We start from the raw sequence: 22,499 nt of genomic DNA, 5'->3' as shown, positions 1-22,499 counted from the left end.
GCACTGGGAAGGGAAGGGCAGGGAGAAGCCGGGGGACTAGCTGGACTGGACATGGATAGCCAGGCAGCTCCTAACCCAGGTGAGACTCATGGAGGAGTCCCAAAGCTACTGAGCATTTCCTCTGAACCCTGCACCATGCCCTGCAGTAGAGTCTATGTGGGTGGCATGCAATCATTCAAATGAAAAATTGTACAGGTCCACTCAGGTGCTGCACCACCGCATGACCATGGGCCTGATAACACGCTTCTCTTCTCAAGGTGGGGGCACCTAACAGGCACCTCCTGGGGCTTGAGCTCAGAAAGCTGCTCTTCACAGCCACCTGGACGTGGGACAGATGTGGACTGTGGCTTCCAGTTCAAGGGGCAGGGCCTACGAGGAGAAGCCTTCTTAGTTGGAAGAAGCCTATCAGTGACTTTTCTTCTTTCTCTAACAAAATACCTAACAACACAACACAGCTCCAGGAAGGCAGGAGTTATTTGGGTGTATGGTTTGAGGGTACAGTCCACTACAGTGGCAAATTCGGGGTGACACACTGCAGCCACGGCCAGGAAGCCAAGAGAGATCAATGTTGGGGCTCAGCTTTCTTTGTCCCTTTTATGAAGTCCAGGACACCAGACCCTGAACTGGTGCCGCCCATATTTAGGGTTGGTTTTCCGACCTTAGTTAATCCAGTCCAGAAAACCCTTCGCAGGTATGCCCAGTGGCCTGTCTTCTAGTTCATTCTAGATCCTGTCCAAAACGGACGACAGTAACCATCACACAGCCTAAGCCTTTGTTTTCCTGCATCTGACCCTCTTCTCTTAGTAGGGGACCCGCCACCCTTCTCTTGAACGCTGTGGGTCCCCAGGGTACCTTACTCCTTTGTGAAGTTCCTCTGTTATAAGCCCGGCTTGGCCCTGCTGCACCTGTTCACTAACTGCCAGCTCTTGCCCTGGGATGCTTGCAACAGGAGGAAACTGGGGTGGGGTGGGGTGGTGTCACAGGGAGGCTTCTGGGATGTGCCACCGTTTCATGTCTTGCTCCAGGTGGACAGGCAACCTTCATGCAGCTAGGTCACATGACCCGGGCGGCCTTTGTGACACTGTCTCCAGATGACAAACTTGGTTGAATTTTAACAAGATGACCTCATGCCTGGGGGCTGCTGCCCACATTGGCCATTTCAAGATTCCTGAAAACAGCAAGTTTTTCTTTTCTTTTCTTTCTTTCTTTTTTTTTTTTTTTTTTTTTTTTACTGGAAACTGGGATTGCTTTTGCCTGAATGCCTGGCAGCCAGTTCCACTGAACTGAGGTCATCTCTGAGCTCATGTTGGCAACCCTGGCAAACTACATGAGGCTGACCATTGCCAAAAAAACTGTAGCAGGTCCTTGGGTACTGCAAGGCCAGGGACTCTGAGGTGACTATTCCCACGGTCTGGAGGTAGATATAAGTGCAGGCTAGTTTTATGGACACAAGACATCTGGGAAGAAGGAATTGTAATCGAGAAAAATGCCTCCATCAGGTTGACCAGTAGGCAACCACGGGGCATTTTCTTAATTGAAGATTGCTGTGGGAGAGGGCCCAGCCCACTGTGCGAGGTACCTCCGCCAGGCAGGCGGTCCCGGGTTGTATAAGAAAGCAGGATGAAGAAACCACAGAGAGCAAGCTTGTGTGTGTGTGGCAGCAGCACTTCCTTGGGATCTCCCCATCAGTTTCTGCCTCGAGGTTCCTGCCTGAGTTCCCACCCTGGATTCTCTGGATGATGGATGGACCAAAGTTGTAAGATGAAATAAACCCTTCCACCCCAAGTTGATGTGGGTCATGGTCTCTGACCACAGCAACAGGACCCTAAGTAAGCCACCAGCCTAGCCCACAGTCATAGCTGAGAGCAGAGAAGCCGTAGAAGCCAGGAAGGTTCTTATATGGAAGGCCACAGGCTAGACAGCTGGTGCTATGGGATACATACCTGTCCAGTCAGGGCAGCCTCATTGGCCAGGTAGAGAAGCAATTCAGAGAAGCCGAGTGCCTGGCGGAGGCCACACAGCAGATGGGACATTTTGGGGCTGGCAGCAGGGTGGTTACTACTTATGACCCTACGCTCTCGTTCCTTACTTTAATATCCCATAAATAGGATTGACCTTGCTTTCCCCAGGACAGGAAGGGACACATTTCAAAGGCAATGACAGCATCCGTGTTCCTAGTCTAGTGTTTGTACTTTTTCCATCAACACGGGCCACCAGGGTGAAGTGCTCTGCTCTGCCTGTGGCACTGGGGCGAACGACGGGAACCAGGATCTCTAGTCTACTAGTGAGCATCCTCTAGAAACCTCAGCTCCACTTCGTGGGAAGGCTCCCCTTCATCTCATCCACCAGGCAGAATCAACACAGTCCTAATGAGCCCTGATTGGGGATGCTAAACAGAAGCCATAGCCCTAGGATGACCGTAGTCCAGACTCCCTGTGCCAATATGCCTGGAGGGCCCTGGGAGCTGTGTGCCTGTCTCTTCATGGGATGTAACCATCAGTTGGGTGTGGGATCCCCTGGACCAGCCCTGGGGGATGGGAAGAGAACTGTAGGCTGTGTTCCACCACTAATACATCCCTTGATCACCTATCCTAACATCCTCTGCTTGGCCCTGGACCCAGCAGGCATTGCAATAGTGATGGGCAGAGAATTTCATTCACACCTGAGCCAGCAGCTCCAGAAGGGCAGGCTTGAGGCTACTCCTCAGCCATTCTGGTAGCTTTGCCCTCCAGGTCCTGTACTTCTTTACTCAGAAACCACCTTCTCTGGGGATCAAACACACATGCCCCCCAGTCAAAAGGTCCAGAGGGCATGGAAGCAAAGTTTCCTAAGGATCAAGAGTATCAGGAAGTGCCAGGCGGTGGTGGCGCACGCCTTTATTCCCAGCACTCGGGAGGCAGAGGCAGGTGGATCTCCGTGAGTTCGAGGCCAGCCTGGACTACAGAGTGAGATCCAGGACAGGCTCCAAAGCTACAGAGAGAGAAAAAAACAAAAACAAAAACAAAACAAACAAGCAAACAAAAAGCAGGAAGCACAGAGCAGGGGATCCTGAAGAAGAGGGAAGCCAGCTGAGATTTCATCCACTTCCCAACAATGTCCCCTTGCCAGGCCCGTCTAGCAGCCTTGATAGCACAAATGACACTAGGCTGTCCTTCTGGGCAGGTGTCCCTCTCAAACCAGACTCACATTTTGTCCTACTCAGTGACATCTGTGATTTGTGCTGAACTCAAATAAAATAGTTGTTCAGCACAGGACTGCCCAGCCAGGCGCTGGCTGCACTCTACCCTGCCCCACCGAGCTGTTCTGTACTCCAGTTCTTCAGACCTCCCAAAGAAGACAAGGAACATCAGGGGAAAGGGAGCTTTGGGACCTGGAAGCGAGATCTTGTCTGATTGGTCCCAAAGTTGCAGAAAGGTGTTCAGCAAATACTAGAAGGAAGAAGACAGACAGACAGGCAGGCAGGCAGGCAAGCAGGCATGCATGCACGCATACAGGCATTTGTCCTCTGTGTAGCTGGAGAGTCATCAGATAGAAGAAGGAGGAAGACAGATTAGCTGCCTTGATAGGAGGGAAGGAGGAACAGGCCGGCAGGCAGACAGATGGACAGACAGAGTTATAACACATCTGTAATTCAGACTGTTTCTGCGTATCCCGCAAGGAGACAGGGAGTGAGGGTCACATCAGTTTCAGTGCTCATCTTAAAAAGCCCTGTCCCTATTCCAGCACTGCTATCCCAACAATGTCCCCTTGCCAGGCCCGTCAGCTGTGAGCAGCCCGTCCACTCCCTCAGAGTGCCTCCTGCGACCCGCACTCACCAAGCACGTCCCTCCCACACCAAGGTGCCTGCGCTAGTTGATGTAGACAGACACGCCTGAGATATGTGACTGTCCCCAGAGGCTGTGAGCTGAGCAGTCAGTCACAGGCACCAGCCATTCCCTGTGGGAAAAGCCAGTCTGTTACAGCTGGAGCACGGCGGGTGGAGAGGGTGCAGGCTCAGGGAGGGATCCCTGGAGGAGGTCATGGAAACCAGTGGCTGACCTAGCAGGCCGAGGACAGAAGTCTCTGGAAGACCACTGCCAGTCACTCTGTACACTCGGCATAAACCAGGAACATATACCCTTCCTGGTGTTAGTGAGGAGAGGGAGGGGAAGTGGATCCTCACGGAACTCGGCTTAGAGACCATGGTCTGCCATGAGGAACGAAGCAGTATGAGTGGCAGGCGAGGCCAGCGTAATTACCAGAGGGAGTTAGGTCTACGACACTGTTACAAGATCTATAACGGAAGTGATAGATGGATGGGGTCAATACTTCATCTGGGATCTGAGTCCCTGGAGTGCTGAGTGTTCCTCCTCCTGGGCTTCCCTAGGCCAACACCTCTACCCAGCTGTCCATGGACACACAGTTCCCCCACAGCACCGACGGCGGAGAAAGCCCCTAACTGATAACTGAGGTCATGCTCCTCTTAGCACCAGGGACTGGGGTAGGGTCGGCAGCCCCTGACTTCCTGGTGAACCTGTGCAGACCCCGAGAGCTACCTAAAGAGGCGTCTTGCCCAGTACAGGCTGTGTGAGGTAGGCAGGGGCCCCTGGATGGCTGCAGGCATGTGTAAGCATGTGCATGCTGCTGTACAGACTCCAGTTCTGCTGTGCGCCTGACAGAAGACAGATGCACAGCCGGGCCATGTTCTGAGGCAGGCATGTAGTCCATGCAGGGAGATGTGGCAGCTGCTGCTGACAGCTCCCTCCAAAGCTCTGCCTGGCCAAGAAGTGTCTCACTCCCCGTGGCTCAGGCACTTCTGGTGACAGTGATTGACACATGAGAGCAGCCTCCCCTCTGGCCACCCAGGGGGCCTTGTGGATCCATTCCAGATTCATCCACCTCCCACAGCAACCAGTGATGGGCACCAGCTGCCCTGGATTGGAGAGCAAGGGAGTTCTGGGTCTGGACAGAAGGCTGGGAGTCCACAGCCAAGACACAGACCACCTTCAAAGCCAGGGCGATGCTTCACCAAATATGGCAACAAACCTCTTTGCCAACGATGTGACTTTTCTGCTTCAAATAAATCATTTCTCCTATCTTCACCTTCAATGTGGCTGTTTATTCCAATTGTAGAAAACTTGTAGGGTGCCGCTACATGGTCTTTTTCTGCGTGTGCAGGTGCACATGTGTGCATACCTGTGCATGTGTGTGGAGGCCAAGAGAACTTCAGCTGTCAATACCCTGGTGCTGTCCACCTTGTTTGTTTGTTTGAATCAGGATCACTAGCTGGTCTGGAGTGTAGCAAATAGGATTGGATAGTTGGCCAGTGAACAACAAGGATCCACCTGTCTCTACCACCCAGCTCCGAAGATTATAAGCATGTGCCTGCACCTTGGGCTTCTTCATGTGGGTTCTGGGTTTCTTTGAGCAGTTTCGCCAGTCCAATAAAGACTTTCTGAACTCCATCCCTGGGCAGCTTTACCTGCAGCAGTCCCACACGGGGCTTCCATAGGGTAGCGAATGCCAGAAGAGGTACCCACTCTGAGGGTCAGGTAGCCTCATGGAATAGTCGGGAATTTCAGGGAGAGGCTGGGTAGAAGATGGGCAGAGGTCAGTAGCTGTGCTCAGGCAGAGGACCCAGGAAGTGCATGGGGGAGACAACTTGGCACACCTGGGTCAGCAGCACTGTCTCTGAGCCCATTTTCTTAGTCTGGTAAATGGGAGTTAGGAGGAAGAGCTATGAAAACACTCTGTAGCCCGTGTGTAGACAGCACTGAGGGAGGCCAGGGGCTTGATGTGGTTTCATGATGTTCGTCTTATGATTATGACCTTAACAAGGAGATAGGCCCAGCGTGAGAGACCAGCCTGGATGGCCCTCATTGGGATGGCTACCAATGTCATCCTCACAAAAGCAACGGCCTAACTCTTCAGGCTTCCCAGAGCCAACCCCTAACCCCAGAGACCAGTACCTCAGCAGCGATTCCCTCTTCTTAGATTCTGGGTGACACTGTTCCATTGCCTCTGTCTTGTACTCACCATGTACCACAAGGACACCGAGTAGCGTCACCTGTAGGGCGACAATTCTTTGCCCTAACATAACTATCCAGCCCTGTTCATGCTGCAATTATTCCAAGAGACAGAATGTGCACAAGGGGGACAAGGGCCACCTTCCAGGGACACTCTGGCCAGACCCTGCAGCAAACAGCCCAGGTAACCAAACCTCAGCCTCTGTGACAGCCAGTCCCCAATGGCCAAGCATGATCAATACCTGTCAGGCTATCCAACTGAAACCTTCACTCCTGATTTAGTGGGACCAGTCAGAGAAAGCAAGCCGAATGAACACACACCCTTAATGGATTCCCCAAGACCCAAGATGTCCTGATCTTTCATGCCCATGCTGACAGACCCCAATGACAGTCCAACTCTGCCATTGTTTTTGGGTGCTGTGAGGCTTCTCGCCCCCTGCCTGCCTGTGAGTCTCTGGCAAAGGCAGGTGCTGGTGGTCACTTCCACCCTGGCTACTGCAGAATGAGCAAGCAGTCTTTGTTTGTTCTTATTTGAGTAGTCTTGTCTTTTGTCCCCAATGACATCCCACAGTAGTCTAGCCTTTGGCATGATAGAGGAAGGAGGCTGCCGCTCCTGAATACTGTCCATCACCTATGTCATCCAAGCACATAAAAACAGACAAGTCGCCGGTGGTGGTGGTGGTGGTGGTGGTGGTGGTGGTGGCGGCGGCGGTGGCAGCGGCGGCACACGCCTTTAATCCCGGCACTTGGGAGGCAGAGGCAGGCAGATCTCTGTGAGTTCAAGGCCAGCCTGGGCTACAGAGTGAGATCTAGGAAAGGCGCAAAGCTACACAGAGAAACCCTGTCTTGAAAAAACAAAACAAAACAAAACAAAACAAAACAAAACAAAACAAAACAAAACACCCCAAAAAACAAAAAACAACAACAAACCAAACCAAACAAACAAAAAACCCAGAGAAGTCAGACAGGCAGTGGTGGCCCAGGACGTTAGTCCCAGCACTTGGGGGCCAAGAGGCAGAGGCAGGTGGATCTCTGAGTTCGAGGCCAGCCTGGTCTACAGAGCAAGTTCTAGGACAGTCAGGACTACACAGAGAAACCCTGTTTCGAAAAACAAGCAAGCAAGCAAAAACCCGGAGAAGTCCAGGCCTAGCACAGGGAGTGGTCTCAGCTGGGCATGAAGAGAAGAGTCCTGAATCACCCATCAGGTCACCGAGGCACCTACTCTCTGGATGCTCCTGGTTTCTGACAAATGTTCCTCAACTCTGTTACCCAAAACGCGGAGTCCAACCTCCTCCTGAACATAGACTGTCTCACTATGAATGTCTGATGTTGGGGGCAGCCTTAGATAGGGGGATGGTATACTAGCCCCTCATGACTCTTGTCTCTAAGGAATGGGGGAAGCGTGAGCTCCAGCAAGAGCTCAGCCTAGCAAGTTCTTTCTTCTCAGAGACAGAGATGTGGGAGGCAAACCTGCCACCTCCAGGTGTTCAGGTGCATCTGGTAGGAGGTACAAGCCCCGATACCCATAAACTTTACCTGGTGCTGGGATTTGCATAACAAAAGGAAGTCGGCACACTGTCTTCTATAGCTCAGCTGATGTGGAAGACACAGGAAGGCCTCAGGGTACAGATCAGTCACATTTCACAAAGACCTTTCCTTTCTTCCTTTTTGACTCTTGGGTCTAGACCCTTAGGGGCTCTGGAGGGAATGATAAACGTTCCTTGAAGGTAGACAGCCCTCTCTCCACCCCATTGGAGGCCCCTGTGCTTTTGAAACCTTAATTGTTTCACAAGTGAAGAAGCCACAGTGTGGAGTCCAGCAAACTGCCTGTGGCCTGCTTCAAAGGTAGGATTTGAATGCTGAACCCTACTTTGGGGGTGCTCATACATCTTGGGAGTTCCAGCTTGCCCACTGGCATTCAAACTGTGCTATAAGAGGCCACAGTCTTTTCCAAAGCTATCTAGGGCCACGTCAGAGGGCAAAGATCTAGTTCCCATGCTCGTTTGCATGAAGGGTCTGAGTGAGGCTTTTCTCTTGAACAGCAGCCTTCGCTACTGAAATAAAAAGTCTACAAACCACTGTGCTTGCTACCCATAGTTCCTGGAGTTCCTTCACTGAATAAAAAATGCACAAACCACTGTGCTACCCATAGTTCCTGGAGTTCCTTCACTGAATAAAAAGTGCACAAACCCACTGTGCTACCCATAGTTCCTGGAGCCCCTTCACTGAGGCTGAGTCAGGAGCAGAAGTACCTGCATGGGAAACATAGTAAGAGGGGACAGCTGTGCCCCTAGATCAGGATAGCTGAAGGTTTTCATTCTGCCTGCCTACTTCGGGGCTAGCTAGGGCTTGGAACCATGGGGGTCCTACTGGGGGTCTCCATGGCTCTCAGAGAACCCGTTAAGTGTGTGTCGGGGGGACAGCACGGAGAGTCAAGAGGAACCGGAGGATTAGGAGGAGAGGTATTATGGATGGGGTACACTTTTCACCCCTCCCTCTGCACTAGGTAGGGGCATCGCTCAGGCTTCTGCATATGTTGGTGCTTGGGCTGCTGTGGTGTGAGTGTGTGGACATGATTCACACACAAGGGCTCCTTGACAGAGTCTGTGTGAAGGGGTCTGGGAATCTGTATCCCCACCTGGTTCCAGGCAGAAACACAGCCCCTAACTGTGCTCTGCTTTAAGGGAGTATTCAACAAAGGCCTGGGTCTCCTGGCTCAGAGTCCCCAAGGCAGGGTAACGCTGGTGCTATTTATTTAGCGAGAGGCACCCAAGGCAGGTTATTAATTTCAGGGTTACTTGGGGGGGGGGGGGGGGGGGCGGCAGCAAGGCTGAAACCACCCCATCCCCCCAGCTCCTGCCATGGATTCTCGATGCTGGGTGAGCAGACCTGGGAGCACTAACATTCAAAAATGGAAGGATCATCCCAGAGCAGAAATTTCATCCAAACACAAAAAGTCAAGCATTATTTTTATACTCAACACAAACAGTTATTTCACGGAAAAATAAGCAAAAATCGCTATAAAAATAATGATAAAACAGTCTCCAAGGAAAAAGGTCTTCGCTTGAGTCCTGGGCCCTCCCCTTTGAGAGTCTGAGAGACCAGCAGCACAGACAGGCAGGGTCAGGGGCCAGCTGTGTCCTCTGTCACTAGGAAGCAGGCTGGAGAAGAAGTTACAGTGGTGTTTGGCTGGGCAGGGGAAGAGAGAAGAGGGGTCTCCAACAGGGCAAATGTGGAGACCCCCAAGGAGTCTTTATCAGCCAGAGGCCCCTGCAGAACCTGCAGGAACCTTGCCCTGTGGCCATGACTTAGATGAAAAGTTCCACGGAATGAAAACTCTGTACCCATGAGTCCCTTGATAGCAAAAGTCTGTGAAAGGCACCAAAAGCTGGAGCCTGTCAGTCACTCCAGCGCCTGGAGTCTGGTGGACTGGCTCGGAATCTGGGGGAAATATCTGTAGCATTGATGTGGGGGGGGACACCTAGCAAAGACGTGGAAAACACCCAACTGTGGAATCGTAGATATGAAATAATCCCATTGTTAAGGAGATGTGCGGTTAGAAACTGTGTTCCTGGGGGAAAGACTTTTGCCTGTGTTTCCAATTGCTCCCGATGACTAGGGTATTTTTTTTTAGTCAGGATGAAAATGTCTCTAGCACAAGGCACAGTTTTCTCAGAGCCTGGGACAGAACATTGATTGGAAAAGCAGAGTGTGAAACGGTATGTACACTATGTCTAGAGTCCAGATGGCATGGGCCAGGGTCAGAGAAGATCCCCAGAGAAGACAAGGAGCCATGCTGTGTGAATGAGCTAGGGTGTGGGCTTGTCTTTGCTCCCCAACAGGGTACCGAGGCTGACTTTTCCCTAGTCAGAGGCAGGTTGAAGAGACAAAGAAAAGCCAGGCCAGTCAGGCTCCAGCTTTGTGCCCATCTCGCCCACCCTTGCTGACAGTCCTAAAATGGAGCCTGAGCGCCTCCCTGTGGCCATAGCAGGGAATGTCTAAGGCAGAGCACAAGGAAGGCTGCTCCAGAAATGTCCAGAGTCTGGCTGGGGGATCTGAGCTTGGGAGCCAGGGGTGCTGTGTGTGCAAAGGAGCAAAGGAATTCAGACTATAAACCCCTAGTGGATAACAAGACTACTCCACCAAGGGGTGAAGTGGATAGCCAATGTGTCCATGAGAGGGAAACCTGATCTCAAGTCTCTGTGCCCTGGTTAATTGCATGCGCGCGCATATGTGTGTGTGTGTGTGTGTGTGGTGTGTGTGGTGTGTGTGTGTGGTGTTTGTGTGTGTGTGGTGTGTGTGTGTGGTGTGTGTGTGTGATGTGTGTGTGTGATGTGTGTGTGTGTGTGTGTGTGTGTGTGTGTGTGTGTGTGAACTTGACACAAACCAGAGTTACCTAAGAAGAGGAAGAACCTCAGCTGAGACAATGCCTCCATCAGATTGCCTTCAGGGACCTATATCGGGCATTTTCTTGAATAGTGACTGATGCTGAAGAGCCCGGCTTACTGTTTGGTCTGGATTGGAACGTGAAAGCAAACTGAGCAAGCCCAGGAGATGCAGCCCAGTGAGCAGCAAGCCTTCTTCCACGGTCCCTGCTTCAGTCCCTGCCTCACTTCCCTCGGTAACCTGGGAATTTAAGCCAAGTAAACCCTGTACCCCACCCCCCCCCACCCGCCCCAATCCCCATCTCCCCGAGTTGCTTTTGGCCATGGTCTATATCACAGCAGTAGAGAGCAAACTGGAACACGAGGCGTCGGCCAAGCCCCTGCTCGGAAGAGCCCTTTGATTTCTCCCGTGTGTAAAAGCCTTCCCTAGCTCTTGCCACACTGCCAAAAGACGCCTGTAGGTGGGTGGCTTCAAGCCCTGGTTCTGCCATTTGGGGCCGTATGAATGAACTCCAGCTACCTGACTCCCAGGACTGTGCTTCCAGTGTGGCCCCAGAAAGCAGTTTGGCACGTTACGGATCTTTTCACAAACGGAGCAGGATAGGAACCATCGGCACTGAGTGCACGTAGCCAGGTTTCCTATGTTCTGGAGCCTCGCTCGGTCTCATCTGAAGGACACACACACACACACACACACACACACACACACACACACACACACGTCCTGATGTACAACACATTACTGCAGGTCGTGGCCAATTTCAGAAGCGCTGTCTCAGAGTTAACATGAGCTCCCTCAAGCAAATGCCAATTAGCTCAGTTCCTGGCACTGGGAAAAAGCTCGCAGGAGAAAAAAAAACAAAACAAAGCATTACTTATTATTCCTGACAGAGCCGATAATACCAACTGGTGTCACATGGGTCCTTTAAAAAAAAAAAAAATCTGGCAGGAAGGGGAGTCCTCTTGGTGCCGTTTTCCCAGAATCCAGCCACCCCCAAGGGCACAGAGCTCCCTGCAGGTGGTCCCAGGCTGGCTGTCATGCCGCCTAACCCCCCCCCCCCAACTCTGCTACTAGACTAAGAAATTCAAGGCAGCACTTGCCAGCCCCGAGAGCATTTTCCTACCCAAAAAAGGAGCCACTCTGCTAACTCTGTCGTTGAGCCAAAGGCTGGTGCAGCCTCAGAAGTCCATTTTGGTTTGGCACTGATCGTGGTTATTTAGAACGGGCAGATGGCGTGAGTTCAAACAATGCCTTATCCTTAACAAAATAAAGCCCAGGCTGGGCCCTAAGGCTGGGTGAGGCTGATAAGGAGTGGATATTATAGGCTCTTCCCCGTGTCCCCTTGATATCCTTACTGCCTGTCCCTTGTGGACCAGACCCCCGACCCACCCAACATACACACTGGCTGGAGGTTGCTGGGAGGCGACTGATTCCCCTGGCCTGGGTACCTTTGCCCAATGTGAGGCCCCATCTCCTCTGTGGTGGGGCTCACATCCCACACTTGGGGAGTGAGCAGCATTTGGAGGACCTCATTTTGTATGGCATCACAGTGAACATGGCTCTGTCCAGTTCTTTGGTGCCTTTTGTTTCAGGCAGGCCTCCCTTGTCTGTGTACTGAGTATGCCAGTAAATTCCCAAGACCCATGTGTCCCAGTGTGGAGAAGGGGGCCGTGGCCCGAGGTCTGGTTCTGTTGAAAGTGAAGTCTATGATGACAGCTACTGTGCACATCTATGCATCCTAGATAATCTTCCCCGGAGCTCCAGGTGGTAGGTACTGTCAAGAGCCCATTTTTTACCGAGGAAAACCGAAGGAGGGGCAGACAGCCAGGGAGCCCTGGCTCCTGAAGGATGGAGCTGGAATTCAGGCCCCAGTAGTAAGTCCTCACACTCAGGGCCAATCCGGCACCACTCTTCACCTTCCAAGGCTGCTTGCAAAGCAAGGAACAGATGGGACACAGTACGTGAAGAACAGTGTATTATGCCCAGCACGGAAAATATTAGTATATTAGTTGCTCTTTGCTTGAGCCAAGAAGGAGAAATGGTATTCTGGGATGGCTGAGTAGCCGGTTTCCATCAGGGAAGCCATTGCGTTCTCAGCCCATGTCCACTGTGGCAGGAGATGTCTGGCTGTCCATCTCTTCCTCCAGCCTGCGCCCCGACCCCGACCCCCCCCCCCCCCCCAGCCCCCCAGGAACAGAGCGGTTCATGTAGCCAGGGCTCAGGTGCAGCTCACTGATAGGCGGAATGCATCAGAGAGGAGTGAAGCAAAGTGGTCCCTAGCGGGTTTGCTTCTGTCTCCTTTTGGAGTGTGTGTGTGTGAGCATGAGAAAGGGGACACTGTCCCGTCACTGCGGCGGTCATCACCTGCCGGTCACAGGTGACTTACACCTGCCTATACATGGAGGCTTCCAACGCGGTCCTGAAGGAGCTGAAGGAAACCTGCCTTACAGATGGTGAATCACACTGCCACTCACTCAGCAAGAAGAAGAACTCAGGCCCCAGTGCCAGCAGACTGGGTCCAGCAGGCCGTACTACGGAGCTATCATGGGGGAACTCTGTAGCGTTAGCCATAGATGGGGGATATGACTAGGGATGGGCAGGTGATTCTGAGCCCAGCCACAAAGAGAGCTGATACTGAGGTGGAGCAGAGTGAACTCTCTTGAGCACACCAGATCGAAGCCCCACGGCCCAGACTCCTTTGAGCAAATGACCTGGGAAGCAGTGGAGACCTACCGCATGATGCCCAGGGGATCCAGCGCCTCTTCCTCCTCTTCCTCTTCTTCCTCCAAGGACTTCTCCACATCCTTGTGGCTTAGGCCCAGGGTGGGCGGCTGCACTTCGTCCTGCTGCTCAAAGAAGTCAAAAGCCTCATCGCTGTCCCCTGGCTGGCTGGCTGTGACATCCAGGACAGAGGGATCTCTAGGGGCAAGGCCTGCAGCCCCTGCAGATCTGGTGCCTACGGAAGAAGCAGAAAATAAGAGCTTGATGTCCACTCTCAAGGAGATGTCACCATACCCCCCCCCCCCAAGCCAGGTTCTGAGGGCTTCCTGTTACTTCAATTCTGCTTCATCCTGAATGGAGAGTCTGGGAGAGGGTCAGGTCCCATGGTACCCCGCCCCCTCGGTGATGCTGGCAGCCCGGGAGCCTGGTGTGGCCTACTCATGGGGAATGTCAGAACAAGTTGAAGGAAGGCATTTTTTCTGTGGCTCAGCCTTTTTTTTTTTTTTTTCTCTTTTCCTTTGTTTTTTTTTTGAGACAGAGTTTCTCTGTGGTGTTTTGGAGCCTGTCCTGGATCTCGCTCTGTAGACCAGGCAGACTTGAACTCACAGAGATCCACCTGGCTCTGCCCCCCGAGTGCTGGGATCAAAGGTGTGCGCCACCACCGCCAGGCCTCTGTGGCTCAGTCTTGTGTAAACTTTTCCCAGGGAGACCTGGACAAATCTCTATTCATCCCAGATAGAGGACCACCTGCAGAACAAAAGGAAAACTCCACCCATGTCTAGCTTGATGTGCTGAGTTTATAGGAGCATGGACGGCTGGCTTATAAGCAGTTATACCACGTTTAAAAAAAAAAAAAAAAAAGCCTCCCTCCTAACAGCTGCTAACTCCTTGTCTATCTGTCCATCCATCCATCTGCCCATCCATCCATCCATCCATCTGTCTGTCTGTCTATCCACCCTCCCATCTGTCCGTCTGTCCATCTATCTGTCTGTCCCTCGATCTGCCCTGGGGAGAGGTGGGGCCTTGTGAGCCCCTCCAACATCCATGAGGAAAGGTTAATGGACCCAATCTTGTATGCTTCCCATACCAGTAAGTGATCACAGCTGCTAAGAATTCAAGAGGGCAAAAGCTGTATCATGCCCGAGGCCTGCATGCCACAGACCCAGAGTTAACTCTACCACAGAAAGAGTCAAGCCGGGGCCCAGTAACCCAGTAGTGAAGTATGCCAGCCAGTGTACAAGGAGGCTTGAGCAGGACTGTCTCTCACTCTCTCAATGGTTCATAATAGTGAGTCCCCGCCACCAGGAACCCTGCTGACCTAACCTCAGGCAGACAACTCCTGGAGCCTGCCCTATCCGCTTTCCACCTGAGTGAGCGCAGTGAGCACATGGGAGATTCCAGAGCTCTCAAAGCACCAGAGGCAGGTGTTTGTGATGAGAGAGGGGAAGCAAGGCCCCCAAAATGTGCACAGAGGCTTGTTGGCATCACTGCGTCATCTGAGCACACAGTATTTGTGAGCCTGTCTGCGAGAGGCTGGGAAAAAATAGCTAGTCCTCCCCCACAGACAGTTTGAGAAGCGTAGGTTTGGGCTGTTTGTTCATCTCTAGGCAAGCAGAGACCGGGTAGTTACCCTCTGAAACAGTCACTTAAAAAAAAATCATGTCAGGCTGTGGTGGCACACCCCTTTAATCCCAGGAGGATCTCTGTGAGTTTGAGGCCAGCCTGGGCTACAGAGTGAGTTCCAGGAAAGGCACAAAGGTACACAGAGAAACCCTGTCTCAAAAAACAAAAACAAAACAAAACAAAACAAAATCCCTCAGCCAGGCATGGTGGCGCACACCTTTGATCCCAGCACTTGGGAGGCAGAAGCAGGTGGATCTCTGTGAGTTTGAGGCCAGCCTGGTCTATGTAGTGGCAGCCAGGGCTACATAGGGAAATCCTGCCTCGAAGGAATGATTGAATGAATGGATATCACCCAGGACTACATAGAGAAGCTCTGTCTCAAATAAACAAACAAGGAAGCAAGCATCACTCAGTCATCAAAATCTTAAAAAGCACTCTCCAGCCTTCACATGTGGCTTATGGGAATTATGGCCTGTAGAACTGGAGACCCACAGGATCAGAAAAGAGCAAAGTTAAATGATTGATGGGAAAGGGAAGGTGGAGAGGAAAGAGAAAGAGAGAGAGAGAGAGCACGAGAGCACATCCACAGGTGTGGCCTGGCCCCATCATCCAGGGCATGAAGGGCAGATGCTTGCCCAGGGGGGTTTAAGTAGACAAAAGTACTGGAGGGAGGTGGCCTTTTAATTACCACCCCCTGGACGAACAGGTTCTGTTTAAAGCATTGTATGCATGTTGGTTCATACACCCCACAACCTTGAGGCATCAGCAAATTACTTCTCTCATAGAGAACACTGATGAAGGGTGTGTGTGTGTGGGGGGACTCCCTGATGCTATAAAAAGAGTTTGAGGTCCTCAGAGTTGACTACAGGACTGCCAGATCACACCCGTACTCTCTATGTGGGGCATGGGCTGTGTGGGATACCCACAAAGGACCCAGACAGCAGACTGGGAGTGGGACCCAGTGTTCTCCGGATGTCGCAGGCTGCCAGGTCTGGTTGGAAGGGGTGTGGAGAGATGGGTGTATGCACGAGTGTGTAAGTGAAGGGAGCTCTTTAATGAGGATGGCAAGGAGGGCCATGGTGAGGTCACTCTGAATACCCGCTGGCATCTGGAGGTTAGTCCCTTGAGGGCTGGGTCTCCTACTCACCATCTAGCCCCGGAGGTCAATGAGGCCCGAGTGCCTCAACAGCTTTGCTAAGGACTGCAGGCCATGGAGGGTGGCAATGGGACTCCCCAGTGAGTCACAGAGGTGAGAGGGCTGCAGAGACCTCAGGGACATGGGACAAAGCCTCGGGTACCTAAGAATTCTAGCAGCTCTGGGCTGCCTGCCAACTGGGCATCCTTGGAGATACAGCGCAGAATTTCATCAAACATGGCTCTCCTTTCCCGAATGTCAGACTCCCCGACAAACAGGACCTTCCTAGGCAGCGGGGGCAAGCTGGCTGCTGGGTAACGATTGCTCAGTTTCTGGTAAAACTCTTCGATCTCGCTGTATTTTTTGGAGACCTGGAATGAGAAGGGTATGGGGTTGCCTGAGAGAAGAGCCAAGGGTAAGAAACTTCCTCACCTTGACCGGTCAGATACGTGCCTGGAGCAGACCTGCCTGCTGCCCCTCTGCATTCCTCCAGCCTCCAATTTCTGGTCCCCAGAGAAAGCTCAAAGTCCCAAAGGAAGGATGTAATAATAAAGAGACCTGGGGGCTGGAGAGATAGCTCAGAGGTTAAGAGCACTGACTGCTCTTCCAGAGGTCCTGAGTTCAATTCCCAGCACCCACATGGTGGCTCACAACCATCTGTAATGAGATCTGGCGCCCTCTTCTGGCATGCAGGGATATATGCAAACAGAACACTGTATACATAGTAAATAAATAAATCTTAAAAAAAAAAAAAGAGACAGAGAGAGAGAGAGAGAGAGAGACCTAAGGTGCCGCTGCAGGTTTGTGTAAAGGCCTTTAACAGGGACCTACCCGGCCTGCAAATGACCCTGGTCTCCACCTATTCCGGACTTTCTAAATCCTAGCAGAGCGAGTTCAGCACCTGGCAGGTGACGGGCCATCTTGTGACAGCATTGAGTCATCTTTACACAGTGCAGACACCTTGATCATCCTCTGACTTGAACTGGCCTTCTGATGGGGCCTTCCTGGCATGTGGCAGAGCCGAGTACTGACCTTGAGCTATACGGCCTAACAGATACTGTACTTCTTCCTTGTATGTGACCCCTTAAAAGGAGAGGAGAGAGGGGTCATGTGTCTCCTCCTCCTCCTCCTCCTCCTCCTCCTCCTCCTCCTCCTCCTCTTTCTTCAAATTTTATCCTTGGGTGATTCTCAGATCTGAACCCAGTTCCTCTGGAATATCAGTCAGTGCTCTTAACCACTGGGCCAGTAGAGCATGAGATTCTCAATCTCAGGGTCATGGGTTCGGGACCCATGTTGGGCACCATTTGTTAAGATCAACCACGTGAGTCTATTCGATGGATAATAGGGATTTATTAAGATATAAATTCACATGAATCTATCTAATGGTAATAGGGATTTATTAAGATATAAATTCACATGAGTCTAGCTAATGGGTAATAGGGATTTATTACCATATAAATTGAGGAAATACACTTACCAATACAGAACTGAGTAAACAGCGATAGTCTGTTCTGACGGGGGGAGTGAATCCACCCAGCAGTCCAATCACGCCAGGAAGTAGGAAGCAGGCAGAAGGGACCTTGTGACCCCTCTCCCTTTCCTTTTAAGAGGTCACATAAGGCAAGAAGCACCACCTCCTTCGGGCCATATAGTCCAAGGCTGTGGGCGGAGCAAATACCACTACACTTGGCCATCTCACCGTAAATATGTGGCAACGTTGAGGATGAAGGTATGAATGACCTGCACCCCCAGGCCTGGCTGCACCCCCAGGCCTGGCTGCACCGTCTTAAGTATGTATGCTGGTGTGTGACTGGATTGTAGGTGTCCCCATCACTGGAAGGCCTGGCGGTTGCCTGAAGGTGTGATTCACAGCTCGTTAGACAGCATACCACCCAGTTTTAAGGTCCTAGACACCAGGAAGTAGCTGTGCAGTGGAGGGTGGGGGTGAGATGTGGAGCTTTAGGAGTCCCATAGCTGCCGCCCCATAGTTCCAGCCTGGTTCTGGAACTTTCATGGGAAGAACTCTCAAGGAAAAGGTAAAAAGGATCCCCAGCGCACCAGTTACTCAGGTTCCCACCTGAATCCCGGAGTTGTTCTGAGGCTCTTGGTATGGTAGCTGCGGCCAGGCCAAAGCGGGGAGTGAGCACCCCCTGCTGCCTAAACTGCACCTTGCAGGCTCAGGCTACAGACCCACAAATCAGGCAGTGTGAGCTGTAAGTGCTGGTGGCTTTGGCACCACCCAGGGCTCTCATCCATTTGAGAACATCAAGCAGCTGCCAGAAAACATGATAAACGCAACAGGGAGCTGGAGTATGAACACAAAAATACCCAGGGCTTCTGTGTGGCAGGCATTGCAGAGCCCTGGGTCGACAGTAATGCTACCTCCCGGTCCTCTGGTATGTGTCCATGCCTGTGCAATAAGGATTCACAGGGTGGCTGCCATAACGTGTGTGTGTGTGTGTGTGTGTGTGTGTGTGTGTGTGTGTGTGTGTGTGTGTTTGTGTTCCTCCCTGGGGGCTGGCTTTACCTCATGGCTAGCAACTAAATGGTTGCTTTTATTAAAAAGTATATATCCTTTTAAGGAACAGACACAAACTACTTATTCATTCTTTAAGCTAACTCATAAAATTCCAGGCAGATTTCAGACCTGAGGGCAGAACTCTGGGCCACCGTCCTGGGTACCACGGTGTTGCGGGGGGCAAATGAGTTTTCCTTTGCCCTCTTACTTCAAGGTCCGCGATGCACCAGCATGGATGCGCATGCGCACGCTTTTTGCACACAACCCAGCATGCTTTCCACAGGGTGTGGGCACCCCTGTTTCGGGACAAAGCAGCACTGGTGTGGCATGTGGGAGTGTCACAGGTGACCTTTCATTCTTCCTGCTCTGACATGCAGTCCTTGGTGCAGGGCAGAGCAGGCTGCACTGGAACCCCATGTGTCCTGGGATGCTGCCTTTCCTTCAGGCCCCAGCATCAATCACTCACTCCCTTTCTTTTCTGCTCCGGTCTCTGACTACCTGGGTGCACTGAGCTCATGCAATCTGAGGTCAGTTCAGATGACCAGGAGCCACAAACGGTCCCACAGAGCAGATCCACTCGCGGAACACAGCGGACCCAGAACTATCGGCTCCCATTCCACCTAGGTTCCACTAAGAGTTGGTCTAAGGAGCCATCAGATGAAAAGTAGCCCTGTTGTGGAACGCCGCTTAAAGAGAGATGTGTGGCTTACATTATTCTTATAATTTGGTCCCTTGCTGTCACAGAGCTGTACACTCATCTGTTTTCCTCATGTTTTGGTTGCCTGGAGTTGTGGAACCAGCCTGCAGCAGGCTGCTCCCTTGTGGTACTAGAGGACTCTGGTTCATTTGACCTCATTCTAAGACCTCACCAGGTCTGGAGCCCTTCAACAAGAGGCCAAAGGGTAAATAAATGTGTGAACACATCACTCCTTTTTGGAAGTTCTCTGTTCCCGTAGCTTCTGGGACTTCAGTCACCCAGCCTCATCCTTCCGCCTGGATGCAGACTCAACTGCTGCCGGCCTGCTGGTGTCTCCAGGATATCCTCCTCGGCTCTTCTCCTGGCTACCCACTGGGCAGCTTCATCCATTTCCAGCTCTAACATGACTTCCAAATTGATGTCTACAAACCCGAGCCTCAGGCCCGGCCCACTCCTACGCTGGGCTTCTTGTGTCCCTAACCACCATAGTCCCTAACCACCACAGTCCCTGACCTGATCCTCACCAATGTTGCTGATCTCAGCCAATGGAAGCTGGACACTATAAGCACCTCCCTCTCTCCTTGCCCCACCTACTTCCGGCCTGGTGGCTTACAGTGCTGTCCCCAGAACCAGGCTCCCTGTCTCCTGATCCCAATGCCTTGCTTTTACTAGACTCGATGGTTAAAGGTAGATGTCACTTCCCTGCTTAAAATGACTTGTCTGCAGACAAGTCCAGATACAACTGTGTCCTGCGTGCCATCCACCTGGTGTCTTCCCGTGTCATCCCAAGACCATACTCAACAGCTCAGAGACTCCCAGGTCCCAGCCCCCGTGCCTTCTTTCTGGGACACTCTTCCCTCTTCCTCTGCTGTTTAGCACCTCCATCCCACCCACAAGAAAGAATTTCTCTGTGTAGCCTGGCTTGTCCTGGAACTCTGTAAACCGGGCTGGCTTGAACTCAGAGATCCGCCTGCCTCTGCCTCCGAGTGCTGGGATTAAAGGCATGTGCCACCACTGCCCGGTAACACCATCTATCCTGTAAAACCCTGTCCTGCCTCCACCTCTTCCAGGGAGTTTCCAGAATCTTTTCTTCAAGGTGTATTGGGTTGCTCCCTCTACGAATTCCCAGTCTCCCATGTGCTCCTGGCACCAGCCATGTCTCCTTACCAAGTCTGCCTCCCTGTGGACTCTAAGCATGGATCTGCTATGGTATTCCTGTCATCCTACACAGTCTAACCCTCCAGACCCTCCCTAGGCATTTGTTGTACAGGGAAGTGTCAGCACTCAGATGCTACTGCACCCTGTGGGGCAGACACGTTGCCTGGACACCCTCAGAGCATTGTGGCTAGAGTCCCAGGCTCACCAAGAACTGGACAACATCTTCAGGCCGGTGCTTGGCAGACTTGAACACAGCCAACCGGGTCACCCCCAGGATCTGGTATTCCACATGGCCGGACATCATCTTGCCCCGTACTTCCTGGTGCTGTGGTACGGTCAAGTCAAGGCCTGTGTGGACATTCTGAACTTGCCTGTAAAGAGAAGGAAGGCAAGTCAAGATCAGGTTCAAGTCAGCAGGTGTAGGCGGGTCAGAAAGGCCTGGTCATTGGGTTCTGGGCCATTGAGTTGTGTGTCCCTGTCAGTCTGTCCTTGCATTCTGATGGTGATAGTGATGATGATGATGATGATGATGATGATGACGTGTGTGTGTGTGTGCATTATGTAGACTAAGAGAGACACCCGAGTCTATGAAGACAGTAGGATTGAAGTCCTCCAGGGAATCTGGACAGACATCTCCTCGGCTTCAAAGAGGGCAAGGGGGCTGAATCTGGGGAACCAGAATGACATCCAAGACTGCAGGCCAACAGTGGCTTCCTCCTCTGGATGACCTAGGGGACAGAGACCCCTGCCTGGATACAGTGAGAACATCCTCTCCAGGCTGCAAGGATGTGCTGGCTAACCTATTGCTCTCAGAGAGCTATGAATGTCCACCCGAGCTCATGGAGTATTTTTAATGCAAACACACACACACACACACACACACACACACACACACACACACACACTGCATATGTCATGTTTTTAGTAGGCTGCCTCAGCATGACAGTCTTGTTCCCAGGTGTGTGTGTGTGTGTGTGTGTGTGTGTGTGTGTGTGTGTGTGTGACTGAACAGACATTACACATGGGGAATACTTTCATCCCATGTAAGGGGCATCAGCAAGCATGAATCCCACTGTAGGTATGAGCTAACCTGCCTCTGGGGTTAGACAGACACACGCTGCACGATGGGATTCACAAAGCCAGCCCACTTCTTTACTGATGGCCAATGACAGTGTTCTGTGTGCCACTGTCGCGAGGGAAGGAGACTGGAGGGGACAGTACAGGGGGACGCATCTGGCCCTCTCAGCAGGTAGAATGCATGGAATTACTCTATTCGCTCAGTGCCACCGCAAAGATAGGAACAGACACCCTGAACGGGAGTAGCTTGTCTCTGCTGTCAGAGCTCCAGGGAGGAATCCCAGGCAGCCTCTGCCAGTGGGATAGGAAAATGAGGCATCTTTTCCTTAGGACTGTTAAGACAATGGAGCTCAGGTAGTGGGAAGTGATAATGTGGAAGACTGTTCACCCTGAATGGAAGAAGACGGGAGAGTATCATCAAGCCCCTGCTGGAACCTCCCATGGACCCTGCTCTCTGGAGGTGGCCCGCAGCCAACCACACCAGAAACTGAACTCCATAGCCTACCCCTGTGGTATTGACCCTACCAGCTGAGTGGACTCTACAACAGGATCTCTATGTCTTCTTCATGCCTAGAGCTGAGCTGGATTAGAAAAAACAAACGAACAAACAAACAAAAAAACACTTGGGCAATTCATCGCTTCCTTTGCTCCTGTGCCCTGCCAGCTCTGCCCGATTGGCACACTTAGCTTCCCTGGCCCTCCCTGAAACTCCTGACCACCAACTTCAGACAAGAGCAGTAAGCCTGGGAACAGGACCTCATCCAGATGTAGAGTTCTCAAGATGCGGTCCCTGGATGGCACTAGCATCACCTGGGAACTCGTAAGCATGACACACTTGGGTCACTGAATCAGAAGCCTGAGGTTGGTAAGAGCAGACCTCAACAATCTCAAGCCTTGCACACTAGCCTACTTCCTTTGCATCCATTCGGCTCTGCCTTCAGCCAGAGGGGAAGCAGCCACAGGCAACACTTACCTGGTTTGGGTGTGTTCTTTGTACAACTGGAATTGTTAGTTCCCACTCCGGGGCAGTTACGTCATCACCTGTCTCCAGGTGCCTTTCTACCTATGCGACATGCGCACTCCTTTATAAGTGTCCGCCAGGCACGGCTTGCTCTCTCGCCTTTTGTCTCTCGCCTGTTCTCTCTGTGTCTGTCTGTCCACCTCCCTCATGCTCCCACT

General features: G+C 52.0%; 1 protein-coding gene across 1 annotated transcript in view; it reads right to left on the bottom strand.

The window, feature by feature from the left end:
• The window catches only part of Hs1bp3 (HCLS1 binding protein 3), a 33,428-nt gene that overhangs the window by 8,212 nt on the left and 2,717 nt on the right, over window positions 1–22,499 (bottom strand). Inside the window, exons 2-4 of the mRNA XM_036171197.1 lie at window positions 20,449–20,614; window positions 16,034–16,241; window positions 13,125–13,347 (exon numbers count right to left, since the gene is read on the bottom strand). Of these exons, the coding sequence (XP_036027090.1) occupies window positions 13,125–13,347; window positions 16,034–16,241; window positions 20,449–20,614 (597 nt within the window). The remainder of the gene's footprint in view (window positions 1–13,124; window positions 13,348–16,033; window positions 16,242–20,448; window positions 20,615–22,499) is intronic.

The sequence above is a fragment of the Onychomys torridus genome, chromosome 21, assembly GCF_903995425.1.
Source record: "Onychomys torridus chromosome 21, mOncTor1.1, whole genome shotgun sequence".
NCBI lineage: Eukaryota > Metazoa > Chordata > Mammalia > Rodentia > Cricetidae > Onychomys > Onychomys torridus.
This window is presented reverse-complemented; position numbering and strand designations above follow the sequence as displayed.